Source organism: Heteronotia binoei, chromosome 1 (genome assembly GCF_032191835.1).
Source record: "Heteronotia binoei isolate CCM8104 ecotype False Entrance Well chromosome 1, APGP_CSIRO_Hbin_v1, whole genome shotgun sequence".
NCBI classification, from domain to species: Eukaryota; Metazoa; Chordata; class Lepidosauria; order Squamata; family Gekkonidae; genus Heteronotia; species Heteronotia binoei.
The window spans coordinates 246,226,604-246,240,591 of NC_083223.1; the positions used below are offsets into that span (position 1 = coordinate 246,226,604).

The window sequence follows — 13,988 nt, forward strand, 5'->3', positions numbered from 1 at the left end:
ATGAAGCTGATAGTGATAGGCTCAGGATGGACAAAAGGGAATACTTCTTTATACAGATAATTATTAAAATGCGGAATTTGCTGATAGAAGATGTGGTGATGGCCACAGGAATAGCCAAGTTTTTTTGACGAGGATTAGACAGATTCATGGAATTTAGGTCTATCAGTGCCATGCTGACTGAGGGGAACTTCTATGTTGAGAGGCACTAAACCTCTGAAGACCAGCACTGGGAGGCCTTGGTCTCTGTAGCCTGTTGTTGGCCTGTGGAGGAACTGGTTGGTCACTGCATGAGACAGGATAGATGCAGGGCTGGCTCCACCATAATAATAATAATAAATTTATTTTTATATCCCGTCCTCCCCCACCAAAGGCAGGCTCAGGGCGGCTAACAAGACATGGTATGCACCATGATTACGGTAAAATACAATCATTAATATAAAACAATTAAAATAGTTAAATTACATTCATAAATTAAGTTAAAATTAGATAGACAGTTAAACCATTATAAGTTATAAATTTCGGTGCTACAGTTCAGACTATGTATAGGATGGCTAGATGTCATTTCCCGGGTTTCATCTTAAAGCGAGCTGAAAGAGGGCAGTTTTGCAAGCCCTGCGAAACTGATTTAGGTCTCGCAGGGCTCGCACCTCCTCTGGAAGTTGATTCCACCATTGGGGAGCCATTGTTGAGAAGGCTTGCTCCCTCGTTGTTTTCAATCTAACCTCCCTTGGTTCAGGGACTTTTAAAAGGTTTTGAGAACTAGATCTCAGTGCTCTCTGAGGAACATATACGGAGAGGCAGTCCCTAAGGTAGGCAGGTCCTCGGCCATATAGGGCTTTAAAGGTAATAACCAGCACCTTATAGCGAACTCGGTACACTATCGGCAGCCAGTGCAGGTCCAGCAGCCTAGGCTGCACATGTTCCCACCAAGGTAGTCCCACCTGTAGGTAAACTAGGCAATTGTCTAGGGTGCCAGTCTTCAGGGTTCTGAATTGGCACCCCCATGTGACTCAGTGACATTATCAAGGGGGGGGGGGGGGCGCCAGAAGTTAGCCTTGCCTAGGATGCCAGGCAGTCTAGGACCAGCCCTGGATAGATGCTAGACACTTACACAGTGGTAAGACAGGATGCTAGATGGACCACTGGTCTTATGCTCTTACAAGTTTGCCATCACCATTTTGAAGCCATTCAGGCCCATAGTGCAGAGCTCACTCACACACACACACACACTTGTGTCTTTTCAAGTGCCAAAATGGCCATGGTGAACGGGGGATTGATCATTGTTAATGTGGAAAGAGAAAACTGTATAGTCTTTATGCGAAAATGCTTTCCGTGCCAAGCATTCAAATGTCACAACAAAGTATAAATAAGCCAAAGCTGGGGCAGGAACACTGTTCGTTGCCTTGTTCACACACATCAGTCCCTGCCCTCCCGCCCCACTTTTCATGCAGAGCCCAATTAAATATTATTGGTTTTGAAATAAACTCCAGCTCCCTGTGGTGTAGGAATGCAGGCACCCAGCTGAATTGCCTCTGTTACAGGGAACCAGAGTGTGTTTCACACCAGGAATCCTTAGTTACACTCTGTGCAGGAAGGGAAGGGGGCAGAGCAGCTCCATTGTGTGAGCTCAAGCAAGACGGTGCGTTTGTACACATGCTTCAGCTAAACTGGAGCTCATGGTGGCATTTGAATGAATACTTTTCAGCATGTTACTAGGAAAGAATTTGAAGTAGATCTAACAGAAAAGAGAGATGTTTTGGAAATATGTACAGGGAGGAGCTGTCTGGCTCAGTGGAAGAGCTTCTGTTTTGCACACTGAAGGTCTCAGGTTCAATCCCTGTCATCTCCAGTTAAAAAAGACTAGGCAGAAGGCGATGGGAAAATGCTTCTCCTGGGAGCCTGGAGAGTCACTGTCCGTCTGAGTAGACAATATTGCTCCTGATGGGCCAATGGCCTGATTTAGTATAAGGCAGTTTCATGTATGTTCATCTTCACTAAATCAATTTTAGTTTGTCATTTGTGGAAATAGCTGTGCAGCACAATCCTATATTTGTTTACCTAGCAATAAATATATTTGAATCTAGCAAGACTTACTCCATAGGACTAAAGGGGCATCTCCTTAGCATGCAGAAGGTCCCAGGTCCAGTCCCTGGGATATTCAACTGGGATATCCAACCAGCTGCCCTGAGCCCGATAGGGGAGGACGGGATATAAATATAAATAAGTCCACCACCTCTCGAGGAAGCCTGTCCACTGAGGAAACGCTCTAACGGTCAGAAAGTTCTTCCTGATGTTGAGTTGGAAACTCCTTTGATTTAATTTCAACCCATTGGTTCTGGTCCTACCTTCCGGGGCCACAGAAAATAAATCCACACCATCCTCTATATGACAGCCCTTCAAATACTTGAAGATGGTGATCATATCACCTCTCAGCCGTCTCCTCTCCAGGCTAAACATCCCCAGCTCTTTCAACCTTTCCACACCCCTCACCATCTTCGTCGCCCTCCTCTGGATTCGTTTTAGCTTGTCTATATCCTTCTTAAAATGTGGTGCCCAAAACTGAACACAATACTCCAGGTGAGGTCTTACCAGAGCAGAGTAAAGCGATACCATCACATCACGTGATCTGGACGCTATACTTCTGTTGATACAGCCCAAAATTGCATTTGCTTCTATACTATACTTCTGTTGATAAAGCCCAACATTGCATTTGCCATTTTAGCCACCGCATCACACTGTTGACTCATGTTTAGTGCATGATCCACTAAGACCCCTAGATCCTTTTCGCACATACTACTGCTAAGACAAGTCTCCCCCATCCTATAACCATGCATTGGATTTTTCCAATTTTCCAATTCAGAACTTTACATTTATCCATGTTAAAATTCATTTTATTGATTTTAGTCCAGTTTTCCAGCCTATCAAGGTCATCCTGTATCCTGTTTCTGTCTTCTGTGTTTGCAACCCCTCCCAATTTAGTATCATCTGCAAATTTAATAAGCATTCCCTTATTCCTTCATCCAAATATATGATAAAGATGTTGAACAAAACAGGTCCCAGGACAGATCCCTGAGGCACTCCACTTGTCACTCCACTCCAAGAGGATGAGGAACCATTCACAAACACTCTTTGGGTGCGATCTGTCAACCAGTTACAGATCCACCTAACGGTAACAGAATCCAAACCACATTTTACCAACTTGTCAACAAGGATAGTATGGGGAACCTTATCAAAAGCCTTACTGAAATCAAGATAAACGATGTCTACATCATTCCCCCAATCCAGCAAGGTAGTCACTTTCTCAAAAAAAGAGATCAGGTTAGTCTGACATTACTTGTTCTTGAAAAAACCATGCTGGCTCTTAGTAATCACATCCATTCTTTCTAAATGTTCCAGGACCGACTGCTTGATGATTTGTTCTGAAACTTTTCTAGGTATAGACATCAAGCTGATAGATTGGTAGTTACCCGGATCTTCTTTTTTCCCCTTTTTGAAGATGGGGATAACATTCGCCCGCCTCCAATCTTCCGGCACCTCTGCTGTTCTCCAAGAATTCTCAAAAATAATAGCCAGAGGCTCAGAAATTACATCCGCAAGCTCTTTTAGAACCCTTGGATGCAATTTTTCTGGCCCTGAGGACTTAGTTTCATTTAAAGAAACTAGGTGTTTATGTACTACCCCTATGCTGATCCCACGTTGGAACTTCATACCCCCCTTATATGTTCTGTTTTTGCCATGTTGAGCACCATTTCCCTCAGAAGAGAAGACTGAGGAAAAGTAGGAATTGAGCAGTTCCGTCCTCTCTTCATTATCCGTTACAATTTCACTTCCTTGTCCTTGCAATGGGCATACATGTCCTTGCTCTTTTTCTTACTCTGAACATAAGAAAAGAGCTCTTTTTTGTTGTTTTTGGCATCTTTGGCCAGCCTAAGCTCATACTGAGCTTTAGCTTTCCTAACTTTTTCTCTACAAGCACTGGTGATTTGTTTAAATTCATCCTTGGTTATAAGGCCCTCCTTTCAATTCCTAAAAAAGTCTTTTTTTATTTCTCAAGTCTTTAGAGAGCTGTTTATGGAGCCACTTCGGCTTCTTTAGGCTTTTTCAATTTTTTCTTCTCACAGGAATCTGCGATTGCACTTTCAGTATTTCCACCCCTCCTGAACCCCCTTCCTCCTAAGTATTTCTGACCATGGGATTTTACCCAGCATAGTTCTAACTTTATCAAAGTTTGCCTTTCTGAAGTCCAACCTATAAGTCTGACTATGTATAGCTTTTCCCTTTCCTAAGACTGTACATTCCAAAATCACGTGGTCCCTACTGCCAGGGTGCCCACTATTTCCACTTCTTCAATCAATTCTTCCTTCTTGGTGAGAATCAAATCCAAGATAGCAGATCCCCTTGTCTCCTTCTTCACTTTCTGGAAAAGGAAGTTGTCAGCAAGACAAGTCAGGAATCTATTTGACTCTTCATTTTTAGTAGAGTTGGACTTCCAACAGATTTCCAGGTAATTGAAATCTCCCATGATCACGGTATCCCTTCTCTTGAAGAACTTTGCAATCTGCTGTAGAAGTATCTCATCCAAGTCCTCTGCCTGACTTGGTGGTCTATAGCAGACCCCCACAATAATATCACTGTTGTTTCTTACTCCTTTTATTTTTACCCAGAGACTCTCAACTGAGCTGCCATGCTCATTCACATATTTCCTCACAAGTATATACCTCCTTCACAAATACTGCTACACCTCCGCCCTTTCTCATTTGCCTGTCCCTTTTAAATAAGTTGTACCCCTGAGTCCTAATATTCCAGTTGTGAGTATCATCCCACCAAGTTTCAGTAAGGCCTATTATGTCATAGTCTCCATCCTTTATTAGGACTTCCAGTTCCTCCTGTTTTCTTCCCATACTCTGTGCATTAGTGTAGAGACATCAGAATCCACATTTTATGCATCCCAAGGGTTTAGTTTCCGTACAATCCTGCAAGTTAACATTACCTAGTATATGTGCCACTCTTTGCAAATCTTTAATGTTCTTATCCCATTTCTGGCATCATACAAGGCTTTGAATTATTGTCTCGCTCCCCCATACAATTTAGTTTAAAGCCCTCCTTATTAGGTTAGCAAGGCTGTTACCAAACACCCTTTTTCCTACTGCCGTAAGGTGCAAACCATCTCCCGATAGAAGACCACCATCTCGAAAGTGTAAGCCACCGTCCAAAAATCCGAATCTTTCCTGACAACACCATCGATGTAGCCAGTCATTTATTTGAAGTATTCTTCTTCTTGTCCTAAGCCACAGCCTTCAACAGGAAGCACTGACGAGAACACAACCTGTGCACCCAGCTCCTTCACCTTCTGACCCAGAGCCATATAGTCTTTTCTAATACGTTCAGGGCTGTGACGGATGTTCCCACGTGGATCAACAAGAAAGGATAGTAATCCGTGGGCTTGATAAGTCTTCCAATCCTTTCTGTCACGTGCTGGATGCGTGCACCCGGCAGACAGCAGACCTCTCGGGATGATAAGTCTGGTCAGCACACTTTGGGCTCCACCCCTCTGAGCAAGGAGTCTCCAATCACCGCCACCTTCCTCTTCCTATATTGGGGAGCAGAAGCTCCAGGCTTCTTATCCACAGGATCCTTTCTTCAAGTTTCGTGGAGGCTGGGGAAGTAGCCATTTCAAAACTGCCATTTTCCAGGTCATGTCTGTTGCCTTGTAGAACAAAGAAGCAGACAATGTGTTAATTAGGGACACATTCCAGAAGCGTAGCTGTGCCGGGTTTGCTGATGCAAAACCAAAACGAATCCTGTGGGGCCTTAAAAAGGAGCACGTTTCTTCCAGAGGGATGCGCAAGAAAATCTCTTGCAGCCAAAAGAAGAGTTTCTTCTAGCTGTTCCTTACAGACGTGGGCTTTTGAGTTGATGTGCACATTTTCCTAGGAGGATCATCGCACTGCTATTGCAGCAGAGGTTTCCACCATACAGAACCTCTTCATTAGTCGCATTAGCTGAAGTCTCCTAAATGGGTAGGTATATGTTTTCCAGCGTTGTTGCTTGTGGGATGGAAACAGAATGCTGGACTAGAGGGACATTTTCTTGGTGTGATCCTGCAGGGCTCTTTCTAGGGTCACTCCTAGCTGTGGGCTAGGACCTGCCTTGTCAGATGCATGGAGCTGTGTTAATTAGACTGGCCCCTGGCTGCTCCACTTGGCTCAAGTCATGGCAGGTCTTTCCAGAGACAGAATAATGCACAAAACACTTGCCTTCCTGTCTTGTGTTATTCTGATTGCTTTAATAAAAGGCCTTTGTGTTGGGGTTCTTCTTTGTCCCTTTTTGTTTCTTGTTCTACAGCAACTGGAATGCAGGGAAAGACTAGCCTTTTAAATTAAAAATTCCTAGTGGGTCCCTTGTGCGGGGGGGGGGGGGGGGTGAGGGGGTGGGACTGGTGGCCAGGAGAAAGCAGGGTCAAGCTCCTTTTAGTGTTCTGGCTTGTGGTCTTGCAGGGGCCCAGCAGCCTATCTTGCTCTTGGGCCTTCCCAAGCCACCCCTCACCTCTGTGGCAGAAACTCTGACCTTTTGGATGACTGCTCAATATGACAAGGGGACAGAGAAGAGGGTGTTGAGTAAGCCAGTGGCCGAGGTATGCCTGTGGTCTGTTTCTACTGGATCTCCTTATTCTCACCACCAGAGGGCAGCAGGCACATGCTGTCCACTGCTAGAACGAGCAAGGAGCGAGAAAAAGCAGTTTCACTAGCCTGTTAGCCTTCCCTTCAGTCACTGCTCTCTCTAGTCTGGGATGTTTCATGATGGCTCCCAAAGAACCAGGCATGGAGACTTCTGGCCATATGGGTCACAACCTGATTCCATCCATTTTCCTCCTAGTTCCTTACGCTCCAGCCCTACCCTAATCTTTCTGCTGGACTTTAGAAGAATCAACTGCTTGTATGGCGAAGGGGGGCATGGCTCAGTGATTGAGCACCTCTGTCACACAGCAGGGGCCTAGGAGGGCCTTTACTGGCTGCCACCACTCTGGTAAGGGTCTGCATGGGAGGGCCCAGAGCACCCTACCACCCTTGTCTTCGTTATTACCCGTTAATTGTGACCAAGGAGATGTGAGGACCCAAGCAATACAACAGTTTATTTACAGCTCAAATAATAAGTGGGTAAAAACAGTGAAATATACAGTAAAGGTGGGTGCAAATAAACAGAAGCCCTGATGCAACTAACTAGGCATTCCCTACTCTAATACCAAATCACCCCGTTGTGTAAGAGATCTCTCCTGCAGCTTTTTCCAAAGAGAACACACCCTGTCTATGCTTGGCCCTGTTATGCTCTCCTCCCAGGTCACACCCCTCTCTGAGCTAGTTTCCCTCCAAAACCTTACCACCCAGTCAGAGGGACAGAGGGGATCCTGGGAGACATAGGCTTTCTTTAGTAACTCCTAGGCAGCCTTCTCTGGAGCCTGTGGGCCTCACCAGCCCAGGATCATGACAACCTCCTTGGTGCGCAAAAAGTCCTAGGTTCAGTTGCTCCAACATCTCCGGTTTAAAAAAAAACCTATCAGGCAGAAGGTGATGTGAAAGACCTCAACCTGAGACCCTGTAAAGCCGCTGCCAGTAAGACTAGACAGTCCTAACCACAATGGACCAATGGTTTCATGTGCATCATCCACCCTGCCTCATTTCTCTGGACTTGTGTGGCTCTGTACTCTAGGCTGCCATTTTTATCCCAGAATCCTTTGTGTTGGTCCAGTTGGCATGAAACATAAAACAAACAGATGCTTTTCCATAGACCACAAGTTGTAACCCAAGGTCCACCTAAGCCTGATCAACCAGGGAAGCTCTGGCTTGTGATAACTGGATGAGAAGCAATCTGACCTCCCTGGAGGGATAACATTGTCCTTCTCCTAGACTTGTGATTCCAAAAAACATTTAAGAAGATATTGGCGTGGGGGGGGGGGGGAGAGAGAATTCATTTGAAATGCGTTGGAGGAGAGTTTTGTGGACAAATAAATGGGTTCTAGATCAATTCAAGCCTGAACTCTCCCTAGAAACTAAAATGACTAAGCTGAGGCTATTGTACTTTGGTCACATGAGAAGACAAGAATCACTGGAACAGACAGTAATGCTCAGAAAAGTTGAAGGCAGTGGGAAAAGAGGAAGCCCCAACATTACATGCACTGACTCAATCAAAGAAATCACGGCCCTCAGCAAGCGAGTTAACAATAGCATGTTTGGGAGATTATTAACTCATAGGGTTGCCATAAACAGCAAGTCACATGACAGCACTTAACACACAGGAGAAAAAAAAATACTCTGCAAGAATATCTGTGTATTCTCCCCTTCCTCCGGGTCAGTGACTGTAGTTTTTTAAAAATGATCATGTTTTCAGACTGTTCTAAAAGGCTGCATCTGGATCCCAGTAACTTTTTAAGTTATGTGGCGTGGTTTGTTTTTTAATTGGATATTTGGCTTGTAATCTGAGAACCCAGGATATTCTTATAATAATCTTACTGCAAATCTCTTGGTTTCAGGAAGTACTTAGTAATGCTATCCCATGATAAAAATTCCATCTCTATTTATGTAGTGTGTGTCTGTGTGTGTATGTGTGCAAGAGTGCTTACACATATTCATGTATGGGTTGGATGCTGTATTAGGTGATCGGAAGGAATTTGTGCAAATAGGGCTTTGCCTTTCCACAACAGCACTCCAAAGCTCCTCTGTTGGGTAAGCAGGGTGGTGGGGAGACATTTTGCCTCATCCTCACTGCAGCCTGTAGTGCATTTTGTTTGAGGGGCTCCTGAACTTCAGCACATGATTTTTCCAGGGATGCAGTGGTGGGGATGCTGTTGGGAGGGGAAAGCAGGGGAAGATCTACTTGGTTAAGATCTCTTCTGCTCCCAAAAGTTTGGATCCATATCCAATACACCAGTGCTTCTTGATGTGTTGATTGATATGATACTTGTTTGTTTATATAATAATGCCAGTGATGAGAGAGGGTTTGTACGGTGGCTGGGTGAGGACCTTCTCTTCAAAATATGACTTTCAAGCAGGACAGTCAAGTGGGAGAAGGTAGGCCATGGCACAGTGACAGAGTACCTGCCTAGCATGCAGAAAGTCCTAGGTTCAGTCCCCGGAACCTCCAGTTAAAACGACCAGGTAGTAGGTGATGGGAAAGATCTCTACCCTGGAGAGCTGCTGCCAGTCACAATAGACAATATTGACCTTGATAGCCTAATTGTGATGGGTTTGAGTTGGTATAAAGCACCTTCATGTAGGTCAGTTTCAAGAGAGGCTTCTCGCCCCATCATGAAGTTGGTCATATCCCTACAATACAGAGGAATTCAATTGTCAGCCTAATGCTGTAGATGCCAGCTGACCACTCTTTCGTTAGGTTAGTGGCTCAGGTTGATATTCCCCATTGTAAGGAAAGCTCTGACTTGGATAGCCAGGACTAGCCCGATCTCATTAAATCTTGAAAGCTAAGCAAGGCTGACCCTAGTTCATACATGGATGAGAGGCCAGGGTTGCTATGCAAAGGTACATATGAACATATGAAGCTGCCTTATACTGAATCAGACCCTTGGTCCATCAAAGTCAGTATTGTCTACTCAGACTAGCAGCAGCTCTCCAGAGTCTCAAGCTGAGGATTTTCATGCCTACTTGCCTGGACCCTTTTTGGAGATGCCAGGGATTGAACCTGGGACCTTCTGTTTACCAAGCAGATGCTCTACCACTGAGCCACCGTCCCTCCTCGATAGGCAAAGGTAGGCAATGACAAAACACCTCTGGACATCTCTTGCTTTCAAAACCCTATGGGACTGCCATAAGTTGGCACCACTTTCTGCCACCACCATTGTTAGGATATGATGTCTGTCTCAAGCATCTATCAGAGCCTGGAGAAAATGACCTTCCAGCTAAGGGGAGAGGGAAGAAATGTTTTGGAGACAGAAAAAAGAGAGTTGGATAGAACATCTCGGGATATGTAATCTCTCTGATGTATATGTGATCTCTCTTTTTGCTATTCTTACACAGTAAAAATCCAGACGTAAAACACATTATTTAGTGTAGTGTGACCGCACCAACAGTGAATCAGCTGCCCTGTAAGATTGCCCTCTTGCTTCTACATAGACTTTTAATGTTTGTACATTTTTTAAAATTTATTTAATTTAATTTTGTTGGATTTATTGGCCACCCATTCCCTGCAAGCAGGGCTCAGGGCGACTTACAACAATGTATGATACACAACCTAGATTGGAACCAACAACAATTAAACCCAACATTAAACCAATTCAGTACAAACATTCCCAGTTACAGATGGCAAAAAATTACAGTTTCGAAGCCTCCTGGGTTTTTTTCCAGGGAGTGGGGAGAGTGAGAGAGCGCCAGGCCACGTACTTTCCCATTGTTGCCTTCAATTAAATGCATACACAAATACATAAAAAATGCCTTACCCAGATACCATAAGTCTAAGCCTACAATGCTCCAAAGAGACCCAACTCAGTTATAGGAAACAACCACTCAGCACATTTACAATCATTATTGTGTGGGGCAAGTCAGTTATTCCTAGTTTATAGATGGCAAACGGAGACTGAGCAGTGGGCAGCCATTAAGTAAAATGCAATTCTACCTCTCTCTGTGGGTGTCTGTGTGTTCCCACTTAGAACACCGGTCATTGCGGAGTGAATTTGACCACAAATCTACGCCCAGTTAAATCCCACTCCTTGCTTGGCTCGCCACTACAGACACAACCAGCTTCCCATGCAGTTATGTGCTCAGAGAGGTGAGTTCCCCCTTGCTAAATATTTGTGTTCACTTGTGGGGACGTGCCGCCCAATGCCTGATGTTGAACCAAGAGCGGAGGGCAAAATAACATTTGCACAGACACGATGTCCTTTATCCCAACTATAGCGCCCCCAAGGAACACATCTGAACATCTCTTCAGACACTACAACCCACTTGCGGTCTTCAGCATCTCTTCATGTCAGTGCCCAGAAATGAGCTCCTCCGGGGCCCAGCTTTCCAACAGGCCTCCCATGTGCCTCCAGCCACGCTGCTCTTACAACCTGCCTGCCGCTTCCCCACCCCTCCTTGCTTCCTTTCCCTGTTTGCTATGGGTAAAAAGGACATTTGTTAGCAATTAGGGTTGGAGGGAGGGAGCAGCACATATCTCGGCAAGGCTCCAAAGCCTCTTTGCCTCGCAACCCTCCCCACCCCCAGATTGGGGGCAGCAGCCATGGGAGTGGAGACTTCGGCAGGAGATGGCCGGCACACAGCGAAGCCACTTGCCCTGTTTTGAAATATCAAGGAAGTTTGTTTGGGCTCCAGCCCAAAACCCAGAGAGAGAAAGAAGGGAGTGTGGCCGGCAGCGTGCTGTCTGCACACTGAAGAAGAAGACCGCTTGGGGAACTCCAGAAAGAAAGCGAGGGATGCTGGTGTGGAGGACAGACACCACTGCCACCTTCATGGAGCAGTGACAGGGTGAGTAGGGGTGATTGCAGTGAGGCTGTTAGCATCGCTGGGTGCAGCATTACAAAAATCATGTTAGCAGTGCTCTACAGAACTGTGAAGTCCATTCTCCAGATTGCTGGGAGGTGGAGCGTTCACAGGGAGGGGGGAATAGCTGTCTCGTTCTCCAGAGCTGTGATGTTAATTTCTCTGAGCCGTGTCTGCTGGGTTCAGTGCAGCTGTGATGTTGTGGAATGTAGAGCAACCCTTTGAGATCCATCCTTTATGATAAGAGACATCTGGCAGAATTAGCGTCTGGCTTGGAGGCCTGCTCCAGAGAGGGTCCAGCCTCAATCCTGTACCTTGTTTGTTCCACTAGAAGCACCCTGGACTTGGCTGCAGGACTCCTCGGCAAGAGGATTATGAAAGGTAAGCTTGTTTTCAGGTGGGAGGGCTGGCAGGGGTGCATTATGGCAAGAGCAATACATGGGTAGTCAGTCATCCAGGGCCGGTCCAAGGGATTTCATGTCCAGAGCAGCTGCAGCATCACAAAAGAACCTGGAAAGTGACTGTGAAGTTTGACTGCCCTCAAAATATTCCTGTCCCAGGGGATTCAGTGGATGATTAGGCCCTCAAGAAGTCTTTAGGTAGTCCATTTTACTGAAGGGGAGAAGCGATTGTAAGTTTAAGACAAAGGTAGGATTAGAACACACAGCTGTTCCAGACAGTGATTTCCTGTTGACTGGGGGCAAATGGGGTATTTTTAAGAAAGGGTTTTCTGTTTTTACACATGCCTTGCTGTTGGTGTGCACATGTACAAAACAGATGTGTGTGCATCAGGGTTTGGCATTGTAGTGTTGCTGCTGAGTTTCAGAAGCTGTCAGTGGTGGCGTGTGAGAAGGTTGATTCTAGCTGCAGGCTGGGAAATACCTGGAGACTTGTGAGGTGGAGCCTGAGCAGGGTGTGGTTTGGGGAGGAGAGCAACATCAACGGGGTATGACACTATAGAGTGCACCTTTCAAAGTGGCCATTTTCTCCAGGTGAACCGATCCCTGTCACATAGAAATCACTTGTAATCCCAGGGGATCTCCAGCCTCTACCTGGAGGTTGGCAACCCTAGCTTCATAACCCTGTGTCCAGGTTGTGCAGGTTACACAGCCCTAGAACAGAGCAGGATGCTTGGCTATGGTGGTGTGACTCTATGGGAAAATCCAATAGGAAGTTCTCTGGTGGGAGGCCCACTTTGAAATAAATAGGAGCTGTGTGCAAATACTTAAGTGTCCTGCTGGATCGGACTAGGGGTCCATCTGGTCTAGCATCCTGTTTCCAACAGTGCTCAGCTAGATTTCTCTGGGAGTTTGCAAGCAAAGTAATAATGCAACAGCCTTCTGCTGTTTCTCCCTCAGATGACAGTCAGAGGTATATTGCCTCTGCATGTGGAGGTTTCATTTAGCTGTCACAAAAAGTAGTGTTCATGAGCAACTTTCTATGAGGTTTGCAACAGAGCTGTTTGTCTCTCTGTGTGTTGAAATTTGATTGAAATCTTTGGCTGCCTTAGACTCAACCTGTGCACAAACTTCGCATGATCCCAGAATTGCACCCAGCATTTTATGTCCGAGAAACCCTGGGCATACCTATCACATTGTACAGCACTTCTGTTGTGAACACAGAAATGTCTCGGTCAGCCCTGAAGATGGGTACAGAGATACGCAGTCATGATTGCAAGAAAATTTGGGCTTTAAGAACATGTTAGATCAGGCCAATGGCCCATCCAGTCCAACACTCTGTGTCACACAGTGGCAAAAAAATATTATTTATTTATTTATTTATTTATTTATTTATTTATTTATTTATTTATTTATTTATTTGTGTGTGTGTGTATATATACATACATATATATGTGTGTATATATATATATACATATACGTATTGTGAGAAAGGGAGAAAAGTACTTCTTTCTCTACTTTCTCCATCCCATGCATTATGTTGTAAACCTCTATCATGTCACCCCGCAGTCGACGTTTCTCCACGCTAAAGAGTCCTAAGCGTTTCAACCTTTCTTCATAGGGAAAGTGTTCCAGCCCTTTAATCATTCTAGTTGCCCTTTTCTGGACTTCTCCAATGCTATAATATCCTTTTTGAAGTTCATATTGGAAAGATTCTTCCCAAGTGGCTTGCTATACCGTGGATCATGTGTGTTCACAATACAAAACAAGAATATCTGTTTTTCTCCCTCAAATGCTGGAGGGAAATGCATTGTGGGTGCAGGCACGGGTAGGGGGAAGGGACTGGAGGAGATAGTAAGGAATTGGTGTCAGGGTTGGGAGGAACCTGAGATTATATAGGCTGGGAAGGACTGGCTGGAAAGGGGGGGAATTTGGGGTTACCAAGAGTGCGAAGAGCTCCTGGGAGAGGCAAGGAGAGAATAGTGGTGGTGGTGGCAGAGCTTTCCAGCCCACAGTCCTCAGGGCATGATGTCCCCCTCCCTCTCCTTCCTGGTCTGACTTCAAAGATCAAGAGAGACTGCGTCTCAGATTTCAGAAAGAA

General features: G+C 45.3%; 1 protein-coding gene across 2 annotated transcripts in view; it reads left to right on the top strand.

Annotated features, from left to right (window-relative positions):
- Positions 1 to 11,122: 11,122 nt before the first annotated feature.
- Positions 11,123 to 13,988, top strand: part of SCARA3 (scavenger receptor class A member 3) — a 37,467-nt gene continuing 34,601 nt past the window's right edge. The window contains exons 1-2 of one of the 2 annotated variants that reach the window (XM_060250636.1): positions 11,123 to 11,474; positions 11,821 to 11,870. In XM_060250636.1, coding sequence (XP_060106619.1) covers positions 11,864 to 11,870 — 7 coding nt within the window. In that variant the 5' untranslated portion in view covers positions 11,123 to 11,474; positions 11,821 to 11,863. Of the gene's footprint in view, positions 11,475 to 11,647; positions 11,871 to 13,988 lie in introns of those variants that run through there. The other variant, XM_060250630.1, reaches the window with a different exon arrangement.